A 26622-nucleotide genomic window follows, 5' to 3' on the forward strand; every position below is an offset into this window, starting at 1 on the left:
AAATCCACCTACCATCAAATTCAATGGATAAAGTTGGTATATCACTGAAATTTATGTTAAAGCAAATAAAACTATCTCCTGAGGAAATAAATATTCTCCTCTTCTTGTGCAGCCTATTAACAGTCCAGCTATCCTGTTCAAAAAAGTGCTAATACAACCAATTACTGAAAAGCAGTGTCACTTGGACTGCTCACATGCTTCTCATTCCATTAACAATTACTACAGAGAACAGGTTATAGAAAGATCTTATAAAATTCAAACTGATTCATCTCTACACACAAGAGACTTCTAGGAATAATAGATAAAAACATGATTTATTACACTGTACAAAACTAGATTCAGAACAAGCAAGTGCAGAATATAGTACATGATTTATTTTTTCTGTACATTACATATTATTTGTTAAATTTCATTGACGAACTGAAAACTTCCCTAATTTTTCCTTTACCTGCCTAAGCCAAGCCATTAATTTTGTTCTACAGGACGGAGGAAAATAGCTTCCTGGAGAATTTATCGTCTGATTAACTTGGCAGGAGGTGCTTCAGCTCAGACTGACTTTCAGTGTTTCCCATAGCTTGTAAAGACTTGTCAGGTTAGAACCTCAGTTGGTAGTATAATGTCCTGCCACTGTACCAGTCTAGAAACAAGCAACTCCATTCTCATTAAATACCAATAATGTCTTCTTCTTAGAAGATGAATTAATGCAGTTGCATTTGTAGACATACCAAACAGTATAAATGAAGGCTGTAGCCTCCATCAAAAAAAAAAAAAAAATCACTTTCCAGTAGCAGTAGCCCCAGATCTGTCTCTTGAGTTATGCAGGATGTGCTGAGATAGGTTATATGTTTAATAAAGTCCTTAAGAAAAATAAATATTTTTGCATAATGTATGTACAAAGATTGGTTGATTTCCTTCATTCACAGGTTCAACAACAGATATAACCACAGCTATATTTTATTCACTAGCTCACAATGATTAATGCCACCTTGGTAACTGATGTATTAAGAGTCCAAGAGAATATTGGCCTGTTCTTTAAAATAGTGCAAATTATACAGAGGAGTTTTGGAAACAGTGGCTTAAAGAAAGAAGGATTAACAAAAAAACCCTCCTTTGGTCCCTGTAAAAGTAGTTTAACTCTTCCATAAAATTTTCAAAACTCCTCCACATAATTTTAACCAACTATTAAGGCGTCAAAAGAATGGATTTAAAGTTGAGATTAAAATGGTCTTTCTTGGACTTGAAAAGAAGTCCCTGCAGATTTCCTGACAAAGAAATTTTCTTAATGAGTCTCCTCCTCAGCTCTTTTCTGCACAAAACAATACGCCAAATAAACCTGATAATCTCCCCCATATTTTTTTTTTAAACTACAACAAAACATTACACTTAAATATATTGCACAAAAAGCATAACGTATCCTGCCTGACTCTTCACAAAAATGGCCACAAACACAGGAGAACAGCTACTGAACATCTCAAAATTTGAAGAGGTCAATGAAATGCTGAGGAGATACTGGCATGAGACAGGTGTTTGGATCACTGGCTGTGCAAGGGTGTCCTGTATCCTGCAAAATGAAGGAGAAGAAAAAGTGAGTTCTCTTTCCATACCCACAATCTCCCTCCACCCCCAATTAAAAAAAAAAAAGGCAAAAATTCACATACAGGCACACGTAACTACTTCCACTGAAAACAAACTGATAGGAACTTGCTCTTTTTAAGAATTCACCATATTTTTCTTTAACTGTTTTAGACTAAGTTGTTAATAAAATAGGCCTTTCCAGTTTGACTGTGGTAGAGCAGGGTCACTTCAGATTTCAGAAAACAACAAACAAAAAAACAACCCATCTCCTCCTACCAAAAACAGAACCTGAGTCAGAGCTCTTTAAAAGTTTCATATTCCTTATCCATTATTTTTTGGTAAGTGTAATTAAAAAAAAACACAACTGCTTTGTTGAACCTGAATTATCTGTTTAATGAAAATCTGAAATCAATGAAAATCTGAAATCAACTACTACTTCAGTGGGGAAAATGAGCTCCTTGCTTTCAAAGCAAAGGGCAGCAGACACTTCCCCCCAAAAAACCTGAACAGCATGTTTGAACTCCCAGTCATAAAAGTTTTTCTACCTTGCTTGTTTTTCTTTTCCCCCCCAACATCTTTTTCTCCTCCTTCACTCTTACCTTTTCCCCACCTGAAAGCATTGCCTTAAAACAGAAGTTTGCACCCAGGCAAGTTAGGAATATAGAAGACGGACAGGATGGAAAGGCTTTGTCATTACAAAGTCACTAAGCCTGCAGTGCTTTTGTTAATATTACAGAAACTTGAACTCAGCACAATTGTCTGATTATTTAAGATTCAAATTCCTCTTCAAATGAAAAGTTCAGTTTTGCACCTTATTAGAACCCTCTAAGGGAAGGGAGTGCCAGAGGTGTAATGAGGAGGTCCCAGACAGTTCAATGGAGAGGTTAAACACCTTGATCAATAATGTAAGGCTCAGAAACTGTCCTCCCCAGGTTTTAAGGGGTTTCGCTCCCTTTTCCAGCAGCGTTGATGAATTCACCATGTGGGGCAAGAAAACTAGAGTAAATACATGGTAAGTAGATCACAGACCACTGCAGTCTTCATTTCTTTTGTTTCCACAGGAAATGAAGTTACATGTAGTTCATTTAATAAAAGGAAAAAACCTGTAAGTGAAATTTTTTTCTCACTTGGAAACTTAAATAAGGAAAGTGCTGTCAAAGATGTCACACTGCTGTCCAAAGCCTTTGCAACACTAAAGTGCACTAGGTGAAACACATTCTAAATACCACTCAGCTTTTCCAATGAAAATTGCTACTCTATAGATATATTATCTGTATTTTTCCATTAAGTCTATAGATGACTACATGAAAATATCATGTGGTATCGCCTCCTCATCCTCCCACTTTTTTTAATAATTGCTTTAACATCACCCGAGAACCAGTTGTTACATTCATGACACAGGGAAAAACACACAAAAAAGAACGGACAAAAAGATTAGACCCCAGGTAGAACTGCCTATTTGGGGAAGTTGCAGATGAGAAAGAACGGAAGACTAAGACCAGAAGCGTTAAACCTAACACCTTCATCTTGAGATGACATCTGCAAGGAAGAAATGCACCACAGCAGAAAACACTCTCAAAGGCAGTTGCTAATGAACTATCATCTTCTCTACCCATTGCCATGTCAATGTAATTACTTTCCTAGTTTCCAGGAAAAAACACCATCAGAATTAGGATGCTGGGGAAGAAGCTAGGGTTTATCCCCTTTTAGTGCTTATTTATACTCCTAAATATTTTAGAGAGAATTTGTAACATGCTGTCTGCTTTGCTGTGCACATCATCATAAAAATGTTTTTGAAAGCTCTGCTCAGTCAGGAATTACAGGTCCAATAAAAACTTCAGTAAGATCAGTTCTTGGGGTTTTTAGTTATTAAAAACAACACAAACAGCAATTTTACAGTGAAAAAAGTGATGAAGACTGAAAAGAAGAATAACTTTCCTGTAATTACGAGTATTCCTCCTTCCAAGAAAAATGTATTTCCCTTGAAATTACATTTAATAAATAGCATTCAAATCATATTGATTTTCAATGTATCTACTTAAAGCGAAAACCGAATTCTTTTAAATTAACAAGAGAATTCACCAGGAGGAGTGTTTACTGGCAAATGTAGTTGTTTTCCTCCTCAAATTTTGTCATAACTGGACATGAAGAAGCTCCCATAACAACTTTGGAGCTACAGTCCTTTTCTGTATAATTATTTCCACCATTTCTTCATTCAGAAAGCAACTTTATAATTGCCTCCCCCCACTCTCCCAAGTCATATGCAGCCTGTTTTGGGAATTTCTTTTCAGTGTCACTTTCATAAAAGTATGTATAACCACAGCATTCCAAGTGGAGTAAAATAAGTTTTAGTACCTTTGCATTAAAGAACGTTATCTGAGGTTCATGTTACCCTTTTCAGATTTAAGTCCTGAATTAAAATACATCAGGGAATGCAGAAACAGTTTATAACACTGAGTGCAGAGAAACCTATTTCTTAGCGAAATCTAGCTGATCTCACTGACACCATGCACCTATGTTCATTAGAAGTTGAATTATGGTTCCTAGTTTAAATGGCATTAACAGGGAATATGGCAATAATAAACAAATCTCATGAAAAACTGAGATGGAAAGTCATCACTACCTTATCTGACAGGGAAACAAGAAACAAAGTACTCCTGCTGCTAAACTGATGTGGGGAAACAAAACAAAGAGTATCAATCAGAAATTAACACGTTATTCACTTTGACATTACAGAACAGTCAGCAATGAAAACGGATGAGACACACAGGAAATACCTTGAGTAACAAAGCAAGGTGGTAGTCCTTTGAGATCGTGAAGAAGGAAGCAGGAAGGAGAGCCATAAAGTAAAAGAAGCAGAGTTAAGGTTTATTGAAGCTAAGGTTCATATGCCATTTAGGAAAATAGTCTTTTATTCTTGTGGCAAATCACAAGCAGCTGGAGAACCAAAACCAGCACAAGCCCCAAGATGACTAAAACCAAGTGTGAATCATATCACTTATGCAAAAGAATTACACTAGTTTACATAAAGCCCTGGACATTGAAAGAAGAAAAGGTATTTCAACTTCTGTGGCCATCTCTGGGATAACCGAAATGTGCTACTGAGTGAGCTAAGAAAATAAAAGAACTGCCCACAAGTGCAATGTCACCTAGTGGAACGGAAGAAATAGCATACACAAAAAGCATTCACAGAGGCATCAGTCAATAATTAGTTTGCCATTATTTTTACACTACTGAAATTACGCTTTTTTCTCACTTTCATCATGGACAAATCCTTTACCAAGTCACTTCTGAAAGACAGTCATTCAATATGAAGAGTTTCTTATAATCATTCCCTCCTTTAGCACGGAAGAGTACAAGATGTTCTATTATATCACTGTACTTCCTACAAAGAATTTAGGAGTCTCCTTATTGCATTTAACATTACTACGGTCACAGGTTTTAAACAAATACAGGAATACCAATGCCGCTTCCTGAAAAGCTCTTAAAGACTTGTTAAAAGTAACACTAAGATTATTACAGCATACTGAAAAATGAAAAGTAATTTCCCTACTTCAACTGTTTGCTAATTCAGTTCAGTAGCTATCAGTCCCTTCTTTTGCAGGCTTTCTTTAAAAGGACACAAAATGCAGGACTGAAAGAATTTCCTGTGTGTAGCCTTCTCATGTTGCCAGCAATTACATTATATTATCAATTTTATAAACTGATGAAAATTCTTCTCATCACTAGCTAGGCCTGTGCCTTGTGGCTAATTCAGAACCTTGCTGCTTTGGTTCTTAGAAACTCTTAACTCTCAGTATAAGTTTACCCACAACTAGTTTCTACAACTTATTTGCATCAAGGATGTCCCTTAGCTTAAATAATTTCCCCCAGTAGTCTCACGTTTATTCATCCCTTCTCTGGCTCATGGAGAGATTCATGGATTCATGCTCAAAAATTCATGGAGAGCGGTCACATTCCTTATTAGCTTTAACACAGCTAAGTTAAAAGAAATTAACCTCTGCTAGTCTTCTTCATGCCCTGATCACTTACATACTTTTTCCTCTGCAACTATTCCAATGTTTTGCTTTGTTCTTGAATCAGGGGATAAAAAAGGTGCAATACCAAGAAGCGTTCAGCTCTGCCTGAAGTTCTTCTGACTGCCCCTGAAAGCAAAAGCTGCCCGATTTTTGAAGTGTACCATTAAAAGAAACTAAATTTTTATATATTATAAACTGTCTGGAGAATCCAGTGCTTCCATTTGTTTAAAGATTCAAACACTTGCTACTTTTCCTCTGTAAAGTAACCGTGACTTCTCATTTAAAGTTTGGTTTTGGTGTGGGTTTTTTGTTTTTTTTTCCTATACGCCCCCCCAATGGAATGAGGCAGAATAAAAGCTTCAGTTGAGAACAAAAATCTGTACATTATAGATACAATTATATGTCAACCACTCATATACATATTTAATTTAATAATCTGTCTAATCACATATGATACTGAAGCTTGAATGAATTGTCAAAGCCTGATAAAAGTTCTGATTAAGAAATATTTTTACCTAGCACAGAATTTTTCTAGAACTGATAAAGTACCTCCTGTCCCGCTGCCCCCCACCCCAGCTTTGCTTCTCATCTCTCTTTAGAAAGCTTGGGAAAGAATATAGATAAAAGTGCCTGAAAAAGCAGAACTATTTTCCCCCCCATTAACTCAGAGTGACTAGCACTACTTTACTCACATTGCCCTGTAAACAGAGGGACTGTTTTTCAGACCAATGATTAACCGCTTAGTGTCCCTGCCAATAAGGGTGCCAGTTGTGCAGAAATCAATCTGTTTAACAATCTATTTCAGCCTGATCAAACATTTGTTTTAAGACGGGGACAAGGCTTAGATTCCACGACCTAGAGAAGGAAAACTGCAATGCAGGCTCGCAGAATAATCAGGTTGGGAGGCACCTCAGGAGGTCTCTAGTCCAGCCTTCTGCTCAAAGCAGGGTAAGCTATGAGATCAGACCAGGTTGCTCTGAGCTTTGTCCAGTCAGGTCTTGAAAACATTCAAGGATGGAAACTGCACAACCTCTATGGTCAAACCGTTCCCTTGCTTGGTTGTCCTCATGGCAGGCTCTTAGGTTCCCCTGAAGCGGTCTTCTCCAGCCTCTCCTCACAGGGCAAGTCCTCAAGCCTCCCTGATTATTTGGCCCTCACCTGAACTCCATCCAGTTTATCAGAGTCTTTTTTGTATTGGGGACCCCCAGCTGGATGCAGTATCCCAGATGCAGTCTAATATTAGAGTGCCAAGTGAAAAGGGATAATCACTTCCCTCAGCCTGCTGACTCTGCTCTTGTTAAAACAGTTGATCCCAAACACCTGCTACAGAATTTTAGTGCAGAAGCATGCAATTAATCTATAACCACACTACCACTTTAAGACCTGCCCAAATCTCCAGGATGAGGCAGTCAGCACTGGAATGGTGATCTAGTAGGTACTGCTCACCAATCCAAAGTACCTTTAGAACTTACTGTGTTGTTTCACTAAAAATATAAAACCACAAAGTGAGTGCTGTTATACCAGTCGTAGATTAGTCAAGGTAACAAGACATCTGCCTGCACAGGTTTACTGCCTCTTACTGTCACACACAATCTCTGAAGTTAAACATTTAATTCTAAACACATTTTAGTCATTCCTAATATTAAGTGCTATACTTTCAATTATACCAAGATCAGAATGACAGAAATTTACTGTAGAAAGCATTAACCCTTTACACAGCAAAGCCAGACAATCCAAACAAATCCGATACCAAAAACGCCCACCTGCATGCATGCTGTGTGCTTACCTTTAAATTTTCCACTTTCAAAGAGAAAACTTTACCCTACATACTGGGCAACATGATAAAAGACTTATTCCACTGCAATGAACAGTTCTTAGTCATTCTTGACACAGGTTCTTCAGCAAATGCCCAGGCTTTTCACAGCAGAGGCCAATTCTGACTACCTGCTTTCCTTCTATTAATTTAGCAAAACATATTAGTACCTGGAAGGACTCCTGTGGTATCAAGAATACTCAACTTTAAAATAACATCATTCAGTAACATGCTACTTCTATGAAAACTAGCTTATCCTGTTAAACAGCCTTGTTTTTTCTATGAAAAATAAAAAAGCCTCACACTGACATGCAACTCCTCTTAAAATCACAGAAAGATGACCCAAGAGCAACTCATTTCTGTGAATTAGAATATGATTATTTTCCAAGATTCCTCAAACATTTCTTGCTCTTTGCTGTCCACTTAGCACTACCCATATCTGGTCTGTGAATGCAAAATTAAAGAAGTCTCATTAACCAGAAGATTAGGTTATGGTGCAACACAAAGTAAAAGCAGGACTATGTGTTCACACACAAGTTAAACATGAAAATGCCCTACAGAAATTAAAATCATCATGCAACACAGAATATGCTTCATGGTAAACATCAAAATCGACATAAAATGCATTTTGAATGAAGTTTCAAACATTCCTCCAAGCTTCATATGGGACAGAAGGAAGACTATAAAAATACAGTTTTACACCAATGTGGTAGGAATACTACAGTAATAAGTTCTCATTCGAGACGTACTGATTGCCATGCCATCATTAGAAAAGGGATGTCATAAAACAGTTAACTTCATACAAGTTCCTAACAACTTTGCATAAGATTAAATAGATACAAGAAGACACAGAGTACAACTCTTTCCACATGGCGCTTTTCCTTGCAATTCTAAGTATTGAGGTTATCAGATATCAAGGGATAAGAATGCTAGATAAAGAACAACTTTGGAATCTAATACTGATTTTATATGGAAGTTTTATATATTATTTAAAAGTTAGATATTAGTTGTCCAATCACATTTCACATGAGAAAGCTGACAAGATGATCTTAGTATTTTTCCTTTCAGATGATCACCAGTAGCTGTTTGAACTTAGTTCTGATTATCTATTTCAAGGCTCTTACCTTCCAAAACAGAATACTACAGTGTCGACAGAAATGCAAGGTGTCCCCGTACTGTTCCTTTATTGGGTAATATTTCTGAAGTGCAAAGTACATCAGCTTCCAGTCAATGTGACCTTTCTCTGATGGGATCAAATGCCTACAAAACTGGACATAAAATTAATATCTTCCTTTAATTGTTAAAGAACTAGTCAAATCAGGTGGGGGGGAGGGGGGGGGGGGGGGGGAGAGGGAGAGAAGGTAGTTAAACTGAAGTTTTGTAACTGGAACTCTCTGAAGTCGATAATCTGACATCATACATCCCTGCAAAACAGTGAGAGAGATCTAGCCACAAAAAAATGGAAAGTAAAACCCTAAAAACAGGAGGGTGCATATTTGCCAAGAAAAAGTAGGCCATACACAGCTGATCTAACTCTACTGTCTTGAAATTATTCTAATTATAGTTAAGAACCATGTAACAAAAACAGTATTTAGAAACGTAAGTAATTAATTTTATACTTTTTAAAAACCACTCAGGAATGAGATTAAAAAAAATCATTGTGCATTACAAATAGTGGTTTTCTGTTAAGACAGTAACTATGGATTTAAATAATGCTTTTTCTTTCATTTTAAAAGAACATACATGATTATTTTTCATTTACTTATGATCTTTCTAGAAGGATAACAATAATCAGCAGTTGATGTACTTCTTGAGGACATAATCTGCGTGTAAAGATTAGCTGATGCACAATGGCTATTTCTCCCCAGCTTAATACACAGCCAAGGTTTATTAAATATGGATTTGTAAAAGGCTTCTGTTCCACTCAGTGTGGATTAATGCTAATACATTAAGGGCTTTCTTCATTCAGAAGCCAACTCCTAGACGGGGAGCTGCCTTTCTGATTTCTGCTACACTTCACTTTGTTTCATAATAGCTTCCCTATGCAGAGTTCTCATTTTTTCCAAAAGTGCTCTTCAGATATCAAGTATGTTTTTGTGGTTCGTTTCATAATAGCTTCCCTGTGCAGAGTTCTCATTTTTTCCAAAAGTGTTCTTCAGATATCAAGTATGTTTTTGTGGTTGTTTCAATGGTTCAACAAATACACTGCAGAGAACAGGAAAAACAACCTAACATGATTCTGTAGCTTATTAAGGTAGTACACTTTTAAACAGAAAAAACAGAATTTGATATTGGAAAATAAATAAAATCATTAGATTTCTATCATTAATAACCTAATAAGAAATTGAATGTGAACATTTAAGAACACATTGGAAACACTGTGTACAAATGTCCTTTAAAAGGCACAGGGCTAGCTAATTCTACTGAAATACTTCAGTGATCTTTTTCCCAGTATTACCTTAGTATAACAGCTTCCTCTCCAACCAGTTTTATCTCTGTTCAATAGAGTTTACCTCATCTAGCCTCAAAATCCACTCAACTGCTATGTTAAGCTTAAACTTCTTATCCTCATAACTTCACCTTGCATTCTTCTGAGCTGCTTCTGAAGGAGGGTTTTTCAGTTTGCCTTTGTCTGTCTATATTCTCCATGAAGTTAATCCTAAAGCCTTTCATCTCACCAAAATTCTTATTTGGGTCAACCGCACACGAGTTAATTGATCTTCACTTCTACCTTTCCTGTTATGATAATACTTAATCTGGTAGTCACTGACCAAATAGTACCACTTTCAACCTGTCAGATTTAAGAATGCGTATTTTCACTTCCTCCAGTCTGGAACATACTACGTTTTTAGAGTTCTTCCTCCAGGTCTGATGAGGTAACTTCTATTTTCATAGCTTCATTTTCACCTAGTCTGATTTTGTCCCAGCATATATTACTGTCAGAAAATGAAGACAGTTCTGGAGGCATTCCTAGATTACTTTAATGCTTTTTATGAGATTACTTTAATGCTTTTTATGAGGAAGTGACAGAAAAGTACCATTTCTCTTTTTGTTCTTTCAAAATCTCAAGCATTTGTTCCATTCTTTTTTGCAAAAATCCAATTTTGGCTTCACCAGTCTGTTCATGTAGCCTAAAAGTCTGAGCAATCTGTTTGCCTACCTTGGTTAGTAAAACAAGTTCTGCTTTAGGTACTAAAATTAGAAACACCTTAGAGGTATCCTCTACCGCACTTGTTGGGGATTGTGTAGTTTAAAAAAAAAAAAAATCATCTTACAGTAGACATTTTTTAAAATAATGCAAGGAAACAGCCTGATAGTTATCCTAAACTCAGACATGCTGAATACAATTTTTAGTATGAACCAAGCCCCAAAAGAGAGAACATTTTCACTATTGCTACACACTGTCACATTTTTATGTCAAAAAGGGCTAGTTCACACTTCATTATTAGTATACCATATTGCAAAGATAAGGGCCACATTTATGCAAATGATAGAGTTTATTACCTGCTTTTCCGCAAAATGGTACTGGCAGAGTTTTTTCCACAACTGTCTGTCTTCACTGAGCATGTACAAAGTTGGGGTCACTTGACCCAGAGTAATAATGTCCCAGCCATCAGAGAACCTGTATAAGATGTTATTCAGCATATGGAGAGGGAGATCGCTAAGCGTAAGACCATTGTTGACTTGCTGGAAATAAGAGTTGAAGACTTTTAACTACAAAAACTTGACAGTACAAGGTACAAATAAGATTCTTACTTTAGAGATATCTCAGGTCTTAGTTTAGTTTGTACAAAACCATTGTGTAATATCTATGGTTAATTCTGTGATACTTCAACTATTTTATTCTCCAACTGCTGTTGCTGAAAACTTAAATGACTACAGGTACAGAAGGAGCTACAGACTGTAGCTTTATAGCTTATAGCTTTCCTACTGTTAAAATAAACATATCCTAAATTTATTTAAATTTCAAATAATTTTAAAACACTTCTGTTCTCAGAAAAATAATTCAAGAGTATACAGTCTTGAAAACTACAATACATTCATTTCCACCTTTGAGAGAAGTGTGCTAACTATAATAAAGGCATGAACCAATTATTTATAATTTGTAGGATAACTACAGTTTCTCAATTTTTATTAAGAAACATAGCACACCTTTATTTGCCTTAAGACAAATAGAGTACAGAATATAGGACTGAAGAGCAGAAATACAAAATGAAAACATTATGGAAGTCAGGGGCAGAAGAGAGTAGGTTCAGTTCTGAAGTCTGGAGAGAGTTCCCCTCATGCATCAATGAGGAATTCTGCAGGGGGTGACAGATCAGAGCACTGAGAAAGCTGTCATTGAGAGTATACACCTCTGCTGAACTGTCTCTAACGCGGTAACCTACGGCACACCTCATACGTGACTGAATCTGGAGCCTATACTGCCAGGTGGCACAAGGCCTGAGTCCCAGCTGGCGAGGAAGGGAGTGTGGGCAGCTGCCGGCCCCACCTAGCACAGCTGCCCAGTCGCAAGGCACCGGCAGCACAGCAGCTGTACTCTAGCAGGCTCTCACTTCTGTCAGTTTATTTCACAACCATTCATCTCACTTATAGACTAGACTTTCCATCATGTCATCTGTTATAAACATCTCTGGGACTATTGTTCTGTTCAGGAATATGTGAGCATTACTGATGCAAGGTTTCTCATCAGTTATTTCAACCAACATAAAACAGCTCAGATGGAAGTGGCACACTAGAAAGAAACACAGCAACTGCAGTGTCTCAAAACTGTCTATGGTGTGGTTGCTTGGCATATGAAGACTACCAAGATTGGGTTCGCCATTTCTCCTTTCTATTCCAAAATTCGCTGTTTTATTCAGATACGCGGCACACACTGAAAGGACAATTTCAAAATTTCATAGCTGAAAGCAAACAGATGAAACAGTTGTATGACTTTAATGTGAGCAACATCTTGCAGCATTTCTTCCTCCAGGAGTAACCCAGACAGGTTAAAAGAATTGCCTGCTTATCATCAGAAGTTTCCACTATAAAAACCTGGAACAGTGCATACCACATGCTTTGAACAAAGTCGCATGATCAGAATCCAGATGCTGAAGTCATCATCCTTTTTTTACAAAAAGCAACTATGCTAATGCATAAAGCTGTAAAATTGCTACTTGAATGTTTTATTTCTGTTTTCTTGATACACCTCTAAAATTCCTTTTAGATTTTTATTTCTTCAGTAGTAGAACATTTACTTTGGAATTAAAAATCAGTACTTTTTCCATCTCTATCTGACAATTTAGAGACAAACATTTTGAAATTTATTTGGGTGAGAAAAACAATTACATCTATACATCTCTACCACAAACCAGAAGTACAGGCACTGTAGCAGCCCTCATGAGAAAAGAGCTATTAAAACACCAGAAAATTACATTGATTCCATTTCATTAATTTCATATTACTTCTCTAAAAACAAAGAAAACAAGCAAAACTATTTAAGATGTATTTGAAACTTTGTTCACTTACAAATCATAAACCAATGTTCAATATAATTCCCCTCCCCCGATTACTTTTTTAACATGATTTAATAATATACCTTGTTCATCTGAAGGTTCTTTAGTTGTTGCTGCCACAGAAGGATAGTTTCTAATCGGCAAATCCAAATATTGATGTTCCCTACCAACACAGATTTTCCTACTCCCCTAATCAGTATACAGAGAGTAGAACTCAGATCCTGTAGAAGATCTTTGATTAATCGTGGATTATATTGGTCTTCCATGACTGGAAAACAAAACAAACCAAATAAAATTTTGGTTAACTGAGTTAACCAAGCTAATACAGTTAGCTCAAGATAATCAGCACTTTTTTAAATGAACTAATTACAACTCAACTGTTTGTGTACAAATAACTGCCCTAATTCCCACCATGACATTCATTAATGCTGTTCCATAAGTGCAAGATCAATAATTAACAATTTCACAGGCAAATTTGATATAACATTTCATGCTATGCATTTAATAAACTTAATGCTGAACAACTAGTTATAAATCCAATTTCTTCTGTTCAAAGCTGATAGTATTACACCTCCATTTAGTGTGGTTACCAGAAAAAAAAAATTCAGTATTATGTAATAGCTTTTTTTAAAAATAAAGAATAAAGAAGTTATGTACTTTAAATCTCAGTACATCATGCAAACTGAAAAACAAACGTTACTAATCTAAAAGCTTTCACATTTCATAAAGAGTATAATTTAATAGTAACCAATAGTTTCTGAATAGAATCTAATTATCATTTAACTTCACCCATCTGTTTCAACAGACATGATTCAATAATCAAGAGGAAACAACTTATTGCAACTGTGGGATGGGAAGTATGAAACCTTTCACTAATTAAATATGCTATTGCTTTGACTTACAATGTAAAAACAGTAATAAAGCTAAAAAAAAAAATCAACTGATAACTTAGTCACAGCGATTAAATCTGAACAAGCAGATTACAAAACCTTAGGTCTTACCCTTCCGCACAATTTTGTCCAAAATGTTAAAGTAGTTCTTCTGTGCTGCACCACTCAGTGAAGTTAATTGAGATTTTGCAATTAACTGCAAAAGCTAGGACAAAGAATTAAAACTCAGAAGAATGACAGAAGTAAAGGATGGTTTCAAATACACACTTTCAGTACGTAGATTTACCTACAACAGCCTAGAGCACTGCAACTGTATTTCGTGAAAACATCACTACAGAGTTCAGAAAACGAAGCAAGACAAGGCATCCCATGAACAACTCATGAAGAAATGTACATTTTCAAAATACTATACAAATACCAGTGTTTATCTCTGCGAGAGGGCACATGACACATGGTCTTTATAAGCTGTAGTGAAACAATGGAGGGAGTCTGTTTTGCAGGCTCACAAATAGAAATGTGGTCTTTGATGTGGCTGGGTCCTAAACCCCCTGACAGATTTGGTGGCCAGGAACATCACTCTGAACTGATACCAACTACCAGACTTCCACCTTCTGAGTGAAAGTATCATACTGGTCAAACTGAGGTGTGATGGACTTAGCGCACTACTTTCTGCTCATGGAGACGAAATGCCATATTTTACCTAAACTGGGGAAAAAAATTCTGTATTACTCCCACATTCAGGTCCCTGGCAGAAGAAACCACAGTAATCTAATAATGAGCAGTATACATACTGTATTAGTAACTTTCCCTTAACTACATAGTAAGGATCTCCTAACTGTCCACACGTTTCTCTCTGGAACCACTGTGAACAGAAGAGTGACAAGAACAGTGGGAATGGTCTAGGGGAAAGTCACCAGAACAGCTTAAGTTCTTGCTGTACATGAATGCCAAGCTATAGCTACTAGAGGCAGCCCTTGCTCCATTCTGACACCTTTGCTTTTACATTTTAGATTCAGTTTTGTAGCTGATAAGGACCGTTGCCTCTTCAACAAAAAATGGTCTCTTAGTATGAAATATAAGAGAGACTTTGATGTTATGACAGTATTGCAATGTTTAGAAGTGTGGCACTGAGCTTTACAATTGCAATTCATAATGCTGAGTTCAGAACAAGTGTTCTCAATACATCAGAAAGGGAAAGCAGGGAGCAGAAACAGCATCCCCTACAGAGTGCTTGAAACATTAACCTGCAGAGCCCTGCTTTGTAGGACAGCATCAACTATTGGCACAGAGGGTGAACAAAGACTAAGCCTGCCAAAAATTATTTTGTATCTTCATTTCTAAAACACTGATTTGACACTACACTCAATGTTAATTTTCCTTTGGAGGAAGAGAGAATACACCTGTTCTCTCCCTGATTTAATAATGTTCCTTCTGGCTTCTCTGCATGATCCCTGACAAAACATTATGTGCTATGAAAGGAGGAAATCATTCTCCTGATGTATTTAAATACAAGCAAGCTATTTATACAGTTTTTGAGACTAGATATCAGGACTTCTTTCTTGGCATTTTCAAAGCCTTTTAGTTTGATTAATAATTTAGAGCACACCTAGAGGTCTCCAGCAGTTTGCCAATTCAAGCAAGTACGTACATTTCTCTTGATTAATTTAAAAAAAAAATCAGTTATGTCACTCAGACTAAAGATCAAATCAAAGAAACAAATTCCACCTGTCTGATTTTAATGAAGATTCCGATTTCAGTGAAGGTTAATATGCAAACATTTTGAAAAAAGACCATCCATATCAAACTCAACGTGTCAGACATTTAACAGCTAAGAAATGATCACTATACTACAGCACAAACAAGTACAGGAAAACAGTTGATCCTGCCTCCTCCCCGCACTGCCCACCCTAAAAGGGTCCTGGGCAGACATCTATATTAACTTTTAATAATGATTGGGAGGGTTTTAGTTAGTTGGAGAATCAAAATGGATCATCTTGGTGGTCTGGGATCAAAGAAGAGCTATCCAATAGGGCTTGGTATTTCAAAAAAGTCTTCTTGATTTATATCTTGCTATCTTAAATGCAACAAGCAGAACAGCACACAAAAGTAATCATCATTGTGTTCATGTATAACTAGGAATAATTCTTAGAGGAAAAGAAATAGGAACTGCTGCACTGCAGTAAATGAGATCTACACGAAACATCCACCATTAGAAACTCCAGGGAAGTGAATAAGAATTTGTATAAAGCAGACAGGTATGGGATGACCTGCTTCTTACATTAGGTCTCAGTTGCAGACTGGCTTAAAACCTGATAAAGCAGATTAAACATCCTTTCTAAAAATCTGTTGCAACTTCACATATTACTGACATCCACACAGATGTTTTAATTTGTTAGATACACCACCACAAACCAACAAGTTCTACAGCTACAGAATGAGCAGCAACTGTCATTCATATTGATCATGTTTATTAGCAGCTCAGTAACTTTTAAGGTCTTAGATGTACAGTTTCTGTTGATAAAAGCCAGTTTGCCTCCATCACCTCAGAGGAACTAATGCAAAGAGAGAATTAAATTTTTGTAATTGTAAAACAATTCTAAAATTTTAAAAATTTCAAATAAATTCTAAAATGTTAAAAGAATTTTAGAAGTCTGTCTGCTATTCTAAATCCATCCTAATTTCTCAGGGTTTACCATTACTCTAGTAACCGTTTGGATCACAAAGCCAAATCTCTGAATTTTAAAGTATTGCTCCTTTCTCAACAATCTTAAGCCTGGCTAACTAAACCAGCCATTTTGTATTCTTTGGCGAACAGAAGAGAAACTGGCCAATGTGCTTATGTTAGACTTTGCACTTTGTTCTGATCAACTGTTTTGAGCAACACAGCTTAGGCACTGCAGCATCTAAAAAACATGTAAAATTCTAGTTCTGGATTCATTCTTCCTGTTTACCATTCAAGTGAGGCACTCAAAGGTTGACACCATTTATAACACAAATCACCTTTTTAGGTGCCTTTTTTTTTTTTCCTTCCTACTGTTCGAGGCTGAAAAGTTTTGGGAAAGATCAAGGTTCTTGTTTCTGCTCCCAAAACAGCATTAAAAAGCAATGTTCTAAATGACAATGCATACATATACCAAAAAATCTGCAAGGGGAATAAAACAGGCAAGTACCCTAACCATGAGCCTGGAAGCAAATCCTTTTTGCTTTGTTTCCTTTGGTCCCACATCTCTTGTTTTTCTGGAAGTATAATACACTGTCTCAGCTTCACAAGGATGGGTAGAATGTGTTTTCTCTCCAAATACTCCATGGCTTAATGGCAAGGGTGTTCTCCTGGTATGTTTATTTAATTTCCATTTGTGTCTTTTCACATTCTGGATGCATTCCAACTACTACATTATTTGTGAACAGCCTCACCACTGAACTGAACTCTAGTCCCGCTACGTCTCACGTTTTGAGCTTCTCTAGGAGTTGGGACAAGCACTTTACTACCTCAAGTTAGATGACAAAAAAACCTTGGGGCTAGAGAAAGATCACTATCTCCCAGAACAGGTATTTCCAAGTGGGCAGCTGGTTAGACATTGAGGAAATTAAGGCATAGCATTATGTGGCTCCCTAAAGTACAAGTTACATAGTTTTGGAAAACAGGCAGATAGCACTGTTGTCCAGACTTACAGGTTCCATGCACTTAATTCTCAACTTAAGACTAGACCTGACCCAGAGAAGCTAACATAGTGAGAAAGGGAATTTCCAAGGAATCATGAGTTAGTATATCATAATTGTTTCTATAAACTTCATGTCACTGTTAGTTGTAAAAGACAACTTGGAATAAAACTCATTTCTGGAAGACAAAAAAAAAAGGAAGACTGAAAAAGCTGGAGTCTCAAGTTTCAAGGGATGTTATCAAAGGTAAATGCATATATATCTTGTCCTAGATAAAAAAACCTGTGCAATGAATCACAGGACTGTTAAGAAGCTGCAGAAGAAACAGAAACTGCAGAATATTTACACATCAAATATTCTTCTGGAAATTGCTATTTTAAGCGTATTTTAGATGTAGTAAAGTATATTTAAGATGTATTACACTTTGCTATTTTTGGTTTTTTAGGAATTATTTTGCCTTTAAAGAGAGTTCACTACCTAGACTGATGAACAACAACTGAAACTACCATCAGTATTTCCCTGTAAATACATAGCATACTGGCCACCACCATCCTCCTCAAGCTATAGGCTTTCATAGAGTAATATAACGAGTTTTTACCAAAGAAAAATTACTCAGTTTAAAATTGGTTCATGCAGTATAAATTACATATGAACTGGATATTTACACAGTCACAAATCAGCCGATCAGTGCAAAATTATTTTGTACACATAGGCACATCAGCAAATGCATTTTTAAAATATGCATATAAAATAAAGAGCTTACTTTGACCACGTAATTGAACCTTCTGATGTCCTGAATTGCACTTGAAAAGTCTAAGCGGTTAAAAGCCTCTCCCAAAGTGCAATAGCCATGTCTCTGAGAAGAAGAATAAACACACTTTAAGTGGAAAGAAACAAAGATAAAAATTGAGGAAAATACTCAGAAAAGCACTCTGCCATGCAACTGATGCTTATGTATGCCAAGCTCCCAGGAAATATAATGTATCTGGACTGAAGATTTATTTAATTTCTTGTAGAACAAATGAAACCAGATATGCTATCTGGAACTAACAGGCAGGTAGGCAATATTACTCGACAGCAAGGCTTTTAAGTTCATACTAATCATGCAATCTGTAATCACTGGTATTTGAGCATCCTGGGAATCTACTCAGATGACCTTTAGAGGTCCCTTCCAACCCAAACTATTCTAGGATTCCATGATTCTACTCCACTGTTGCATGGCCACAATGCTGGCACTCTCTCATGGCTATCACACTCCCCATTTGCCTCAGCACAAGGTAGAGCTTTTCTGTACAGCAGTCTGAGCTTACAACCATAAGTATTAACTGACTGAGTTTATGTTCACATTTGAGGGTAAGAACACAGCTACTTGCTCCTAGGATTGGAAGAACAAATGGTCTCAACATCTAGAATTTATTTTCTGGGTGCTATACATTTAGGCACAATTTTTCTTAGGTACCAAGAGCAAGAGCAATTGTATTTTCTTTCGGTACTTCTGCATAGGGGGTCTTTAAGGTGAAAATGGAGGTTTCAGAGGCTGTTGTGGAACTACTTAAGGTGGTAGTAGCAGCCCGAAATGACATGGGATCACATAAGCTGAGTAAAGTTTAGAGCCACAAACCCACACAGGAGCCTTGGAGCAAATATAATGAGGCTAGAAAAACCCTACAGCTGGTGAAAGAGACACTTGCAGAGCAGTTGTGCTAGTATGGCTTGTCAGCCCAGGGAATGAGGGGGATAAATAATTATTTGAAGTTCATTCCTAGACAGCCTTCCTCATGGTGAAAAGATGACAGTACAACTTAACGTTCCTTTTTGCAACCCAAAGAAAGCTTACCCTGGACGTACCCCAGCGGGACAGGAGACAGTTAACTATTCACTGCAGAGTAGTGGTAATTACTGCCTGTTGGTTAATGACTGAATTCAGGATTGTACTGCTTGCTCATCCAACTAATATACCTGAGATCCAAGTGTGCTGCACACTTCATAATACGCACAACTTGGTTGGCTAATAGCAGTGAATTAACACTTACAGACAACAAAACTTTCGTTGAAGTTTAAATATTTGTGGCTGTTCTCTGGCTAAACAGTTATTAAAAGGCCATGCTTAAATACATTAACATGAGGTACATTTCCTTGAACAGCTGGAAGCAGATTTCTATGAAACTTCAGCTCTACCTTTCCCAATGTACCATCATGACAAAACTACTCAAAGAGCATCTCCTACTTTGTTTCAGCTATATACCTGCACTTGTTTTGGTTTTCTTTATTTTCAGTGCTCTCCCATAGCATGTTTCACATGTTTCTTATCAAGACCTTCCTACTCTTGTAATTTTGCCCTAAAATTCAGTATCCAGTTTGGAAAAAAAGTTTCCTAGTTGCGAGACAGCCATTTTGAAATCAAGTAAGATTACAATCTGTAAGGAAAACTAGAGCCTCTGTAAATTATGTTTTAGATTAGCTTAAATTGTCGCTCTGAATTTTTTGGTTCAAGTATGCTTATTCCTTGCTACTTTTTCATTCTGCTACGTAACTTTTAACTTTTTACTCTAAGCTTCTGAATTTATACAAGGAATTACTTGAAAAAGATTAGCGATTAATTGTAGCCATCCCTGTTTTGTTTTTTATATTTAAAAAAAACAGGAAAGGTGAATGGTTAATTATTAGAAGACAACAGCAGTGACAAAAATAAGCTAATTTGTACACCAAAATATTTTGTCCACTCTCTGAAGAAACACAAGCAAATAATCACACATCACTAGTACACCAACTTCTGCACAAGTAGAGGAAAAACAATCCCAACATACAGGTTATGAAGGACAGCAATGAGTGATTTTAGGCAATTTGTGTTTTAGCCTCAATGTAGTTTGAAAACTCAGCTTAACCACCTTATCATTCAAAACACCATAATGATTTGTGACAGCCTGTTGTCCCCCCTTCCTTCTTACCCTAAATTTGACATGGCACAAAGGGAAAGAGCATGCTTGAGACTTTGGCAGACCAATATAAGTAACTACATCTATCACAGATGAAGATAAAACTGGGAAAGAGGGCTATGAATCTGGTGAAAGGCTTTGTAATACCCTTCAGATGTAGAAGGGCAGCCTCCAGGTCACTGGCCTGCAAGGTGAAGTCTTCCAGTGTCTCCTCTACGTAAGCTCTCTCCACACCACCATGCTCTTCCTGAGTACAGAGCTCTTTATGATCTCTCTCAGCTCTAAAATGCAAGTCAATTTTTGCCTACATGGCTAGGGTCATCACACTCACCTCCCTCCTTCTCTCCTGGCTGGCATTACTGTGTGGATAAGAGACATCCTTACAGATGTCCAGGAACCCATCCCAGATAACCATAGGAATCAACACAGGAATGACACTCAAACTTCAAGACAGTTTATCTCTACATACAATGGATGTATTTTAACTCTTGGCTTTCCAAGAGGTCATTCCAAGATCTTTCATGTTCCCTTTACAGTTGCATGATACAGTTTGTATCCCAAACTGAAAGCATCTGGACTTTGTGGAATACAAACGTCCTCTTTGTAAAGCTTGAAACTGAAGTTTTACTTACTTATATTTGAAGTCACACCAAGACTCCAAAATATCAGGTAGCTGCCTGCAGACACCTTCTTTGGAGAGATTACTCTGGTTTTGCAAATACTTTCAATTTTAGTTCAAAGATACACAGTACAGAGACAGACAGATGGCTGTGGAGAACTATATGTCCATCCTTGCAAGTTCCCACATCTCTGCCACAATGACCCACGTAAAAGTCACTTTACTAGCTGCTTTTGCCTCACCACATGCAGGTGTAGTATGTTGCCAATGAAGAGAGAGATGAATATAACCCCTAAGACCACACGGCACAAATGCATTTTTTTAATATATTATTTGTCGATTGAGAAGCACAAAGATTGTAGGAATTGACCCACAGCATGCAGGACTTACTTCCCTGGTGCTTTCTTTATGAACATAAATCCACTTTTCACGATAAAAACCTAAAATAAAATCAAAATATAAGCATTTTTAGGCTTCCACTTTAGGCAATGCCTTCTAGAAAGAAACTGAACAAAACAGACCATCCTCAATAAAATGCTTCATAAGATAGGAGAGATGGTAGAACAGTTTTAATGAAGGAAGTTCACAAAGGCTGAAAAGGATGACTACAAATTTTCAGAAGTTATATACTTGAAAAAAATAAAGGAAAAGTTAAATAATTTTGTAAATCAAACACGAGTTGGCACACAACTGGCAGATGTAGCACAACTTCTGTCAACTGTGTACCAACAACAGTCAATTTATCCTACAAAACCCCTGATCTTTTTTAATCCAACAGGCTCCTTAGCACTTAACACAGGAAAGTACAGAAACGAGCAACCTTTTTGTTCCTGAACACTCCACCCCTCTAATCTATTTTCTTCTGTAAAGGTGCCTGCTCTGCATCCACTTGGTTCAACTAGTTGCAGAACGCCGCAGGGAAGTCAACTATACAAGACTAATAAAGACAACTAGGCAGACCTTTAACTTTCAGAAGTCTGGTATGTTGTCAAATGAAAGCATGCTCTTACATACAGTGACTTGAATCTTTTGAAATACTTTACACCCAGAGAAGCCTGGGGAAGCTCGCAGCTTTCTGCAAGACCATCTCTGTTACAATTTTGGGAATATACAAATAATGGAGATCATTTCAAGAGCAAAGCATTAGAAACACCAAAAAGATGCTTATCAACTTACCTTTTTTTACCTACTCTACCAAATTCTCTACTTCAATAAGTTTACTTGCTGTCATACACATATTTGCAGTCTAAGGAACAGGTGATGTTTTAAAAATGAGAACTGACAAAAATGGCTTTGATATTTTAATTTAAAAAAAGGGACTATTTTCAAGAAATTCAATACAGATAAAGTCTTTACCAAGAGCTATAGGTATTATGACAAAATAGATTTATTTATGAAGTGATTCTAGAACTGTAACACTAATCAGAATTTGAATTAAGCAAAAATAAAACAGTTGCTTTGGTAAGCAGAAGCTTCCATAAGCTTCCAGAAGAATTTAATCTAAAACTAGTCCACAAAACAAAACAATGGTTATTATCAGAAGGCATTTATTATTCAGGAATTACTATTCTTAAATTAATTACCTTTGGATCTTTGAAAATCACACAACAGATGATCCATGCCACAATTCAATTAAGATGTATCATCACTTCTGACACCAGAATTTGTTGCCAATACAAAAGTAAACATAACTCAGAAGACTACTCTATAGGTGAACATAAATGAATGGCTATTATAAAATTTTGCTGAACCTACAAGAGTCTTCTAAAATAAATGAAGAAAAAAACCCCAACAAACCACAAAAACCAAACCAGCCTTACATTGTGAATCTGTGTTATTCCTAAAATGATCTTTTTTTCTTTTCTTGGCTGCAAACTCACAATCTTCAGTACTGTATATTTCTTCATCATCACCAGTTAAGATGCTGAAATAAACACATCTAATTAGAACAGTAGTGATTAAATATTTGATGCATACAGCTTGTAATTCTCTGCATTAAAGTCTACCAGCTGGAAAAAAAAAATCCTATGTTTAATGATGTTCCTCTACCTGATTGTCTAGAGCAACACATATCTTGAGAGAATCTGTCTTGCTCTTTTTCCCAGTTGGGTTGAATTTTGTGTCAAAGTTATTAAAAACAAAAGTATCTTCCTAATAGGTATCTTGTAAGTCATTGCTGACATTTAGGAAGGACTACTGAGGAGACAGTAGTAACTGGACAGCTGGCTGTCCGCAAAGCTCTAGTGTACAAAAATTCATTGTTTGAAATGGACCAAGCCTTGAAAAACTGTGCACACAGGTGAAAGTCAGTGCAGAATTACTGCACATCCTCGTATAGGCAGAAAGACAGCAAAGAAAGACATCTCTTTTATTACTGTCAATTTTGGGGCAAAGAAAGTCTTTCTGTCAATAAATGCCTGGATCACAACACTGTACATAATTTAGGTGTCACAATTGTTTTACCAATGATTTGTACAGCATTGAGAACCACGTGGTCTACCCTCCTCTCTCCCAGAGAGAGTCAACTATACCTATGTTACTTCTGACAATTAACTATGTAACCTAACGCTGAGGACTATACTTTTTATATATATATATAAAAAAAAATAAAATACATAGATAGTGTGAGTGTATACACATATATATAAAAACATAAAGAAACTATTAAAAAAGTTTTGTTGGATAAACTAACCTTTCTAAAATGCATATAAGATTTAAAACTGCCTGTGCTACATGAAGTCTACACAGTTTCATAAAGTTTTGCTTTCCATTTTTGCAGATAATTAAAGGAACAGCAATACAGATAAGAATGGGTGTTCATTTTTCTAGCACAGAAAAGGAAGATACTTCATACGAAGGCCACAGTCTTGCACAGAGAAGCAGAATAACTAAGGATACACGGTAGTGAAGCTTAACTGTAGGAATATTTCATTTCTCCATTATTATTCTTTGAGAAGAAAGTTGTATACAAAACCCTTCCCATTCATGACTATTTTTTAATCTGAATTTGCCAGATGAATCTATCAATGTCAGTTTGAACTTCAAATTGCACCAGCAACAGCTGAACATTGTAAAACTGAAGGACACCAGTTTATTCAAAAATAGCCTGTACTTGGGCATTAAGTTGCAAAAAATCAGGGTTTTTTTTAGTTTATTGCTACTAGTTTATACAGTTAAAATTTTCAGGCTTGAACCATCTGTTAAAGAGGATGACTAAACAACACTGTAGAAAAGCTTTGGTTTTTTAATTGCTCTAATCAGTAAATGCTAGCTCAGCTTAAAGATACACAAGCTGAGAAGACTCAAAAATAGAAAGTTGTTTTCATCTTAGGTGTAAATCCTGAAAAAAGCTAACATACCTCTGCATTCAGATAGAGCTCAATCCAAGGTGAGAGCCTTAGTTCATGTCTTACCATTTTTAAAGCAGAGGATAAAGACTCAACAACTTCAGTATTCTATGCAACATTGCCAGGTATCATATCTGGTCAAACAGCAAAAGAGTTTGGAGAAAAGGAATTGGCAACTGACAAAAGCAGAACATCAACACTGACTAGTTACTTAGATTATGTACCATTCCAATCCATCAGGGTTTTTTTCCAAAGCTATCACAAAGATAATCTTTTTAAGCTCACTAAAATCATTAAATTAATTATGTTTTAGCATATTAACTGCATCGCCACAACACATGAGAAGTTATTACAGAATCAGAAAAGTTGCTACAGAATCAGAAATAGAGTCCAAAGCTCCCAGACCTAGCTTTATTATCCTAACAACAGATACAAGACTAGAGAGATAGGCCTGATACTCTGCAATATAATTCAGGCAGAACAGAAACACGACCATTCCCATTGACCCAGTGCAATGGGGAGAGGAGGGGAGGCAGCATTCCTGAAGGCCAGTTTTAGAAAAGGAGGGTTAGTCTGGCACAATTCCTTCTTCTGTTCCTGGAGAGGAAGTGTCCCTAGAAGGCAGTTTAGACTGGTAATGTACCTGAAATGATTTAAAGCCCACCCCTGCCCCCCAATAATATACACTTCCTCAAGCATCAGATAAGCAAGCAAGACAGCTTAAGGACAGTCAATTAATACAAGGAATTGTGAAGATGAAGAGGGCTATTTCAAACACCTTTTCTGACATTCAACTTCGCCTGTGACATTCAGAGACATGCTAAGTGTTTTAGAAGAGACTCAAAGCCATTTACAGCTTGACCATGCATGGAAAATCCTGAGGTAAGTGCCTGCACCAAATAACATTACAATACATTTGTCAAATGCCAAAATTATCTAACACTAGATTCAAATTCAAGAGAAGATGAATTTGACTGTTCTCTCTGAGGATCTTCTCATATGAGGCTTTATTTCCTCACGTTCTGTCCCACTTCATGTGGAGAGTCTTTCCCTGCTTACCTGTAACCATCACCGTTCTTCCTGACAAACTTTGTCTCCTACCAAGAATGAAAGCAAGGGTCCCACAGACATCAGAAGAATGGGACAGAAATACAGGCACTTCCCCAGCAACTGTTAGCCTGCCTTCCAGAAATCTGGAAAGCTGGCTGATGATTAACAAAGCTGCTCCACCATGTCCAAAAACAACGTCTGCCCCCGCCAAACACCAAGCTAAGATACAAGAAACAAAATCAAGTGCTGCACGTGCCATATGGTGTAACAGAAGCCTTAATTTAATGTTTTTACCATAATACTGCACGACATCTGAGTGCACCTGGAAGGATTTAAATACATATATAATACTGCCAATTTACAGCTATTCTTACTTTCTTGTCTTGATGATGCACTTCTTCATATTCTAAAGCTTCTAAAAGCAAAGTACCTGGTGTCCTTAGAATTACAATACCCTACATAAAGCATGCAAGAATTTCAGCTTTTTCAAAAAAGTAATTTCATAACAGTGTTTAAATAACCTCTTGGGTATGACACTTAAGATGCTGGAAAACTTGACAGGGCTATCTGAACTCCAACTGTTCTTCCTCATCCCCTTGCTTCTTTTCTCATGGAGGAAGGAATGCCCTCAAGTCATGCAATTACCTGCAGGGACATGCTAAGTGTTTTAGAAGAGACTCAAAGCCATTTACAGCTTGACCACGCATGGAAAATCCTGAGGTAAGTGCCTGCACCAAATAACATTACAATACATTTGTCAAATGCCAAAATTATCTAACACTAGATTCAAATCCAAGGACTTCTATCCAGTACCAAAAACACATTTGTGAACACCGTATCTCACTTACAGAATTAGAGAAGAGACACCACAGACTCAAATGACTACCCTGCCAGCCCGAGTAGTTCATATGAGCCCAACCCACAAAAAAAGGCATATCACCATCATGAAAATCTTATTAGATTAGTCTGATTCTCTTTTTCTTTTACCTTAGAAGGAAAGCATAAAACAGCTTTACTCCTAAGTTGCAGGCTATTCAGAGGTATTACATACAGTTCTGTAAGGCAGTGCTGTTCTCTCTCCCCCACCAAGCTTCAATGACACAGTGCTGTGGCACTGGATATATGTATCTGTGCTAGAATTTATAGGTACAAATTGCAGGTAGTCATGGCCAGCATTCAGCCCACAGAGCTTGAACGAGCACTGCCTCAACCACA

The 26622-nt window shown here is 36.8% G+C and overlaps 1 protein-coding gene across 3 annotated transcripts in view; it reads right to left on the reverse strand.

The window, feature by feature from the left end:
• Positions 1–300: 300 nt before the first annotated feature.
• FBXO25 (F-box protein 25) overlaps positions 301–26622 on the reverse strand; it is a 39963-nt gene continuing 13641 nt past the window's right edge. The window contains exons 2-10 of one of the 3 annotated variants that reach the window (XM_009288931.1): positions 22831–22934; positions 21401–21450; positions 18219–18311; positions 13907–14000; positions 12989–13173; positions 10912–11094; positions 8532–8675; positions 4353–4379; positions 301–1561 (exon numbers count right to left, since the gene is read on the reverse strand). In XM_009288931.1, the coding sequence (XP_009287206.1) occupies positions 1472–1561; positions 4353–4379; positions 8532–8675; positions 10912–11094; positions 12989–13173; positions 13907–14000; positions 18219–18311; positions 21401–21450; positions 22831–22934 (970 nt within the window). In that variant the 3' untranslated portion in view covers positions 301–1471. Of the gene's footprint in view, positions 1562–4352; positions 4380–8531; positions 8676–10911; positions 11095–12988; positions 13174–13906; positions 14001–18218; positions 18312–21400; positions 21451–22830; positions 22935–26622 lie in introns of those variants that run through there. The other 2 variants (XM_009288933.1, XM_009288934.1) reach the window with 2 other exon arrangements.

This window comes from Aptenodytes forsteri, unplaced genomic scaffold (assembly GCF_000699145.1).
Source record: "Aptenodytes forsteri isolate BGI_AS27 unplaced genomic scaffold, ASM69914v1 Scaffold121, whole genome shotgun sequence".
Taxonomy (NCBI): Eukaryota; Metazoa; Chordata; class Aves; order Sphenisciformes; family Spheniscidae; genus Aptenodytes; species Aptenodytes forsteri.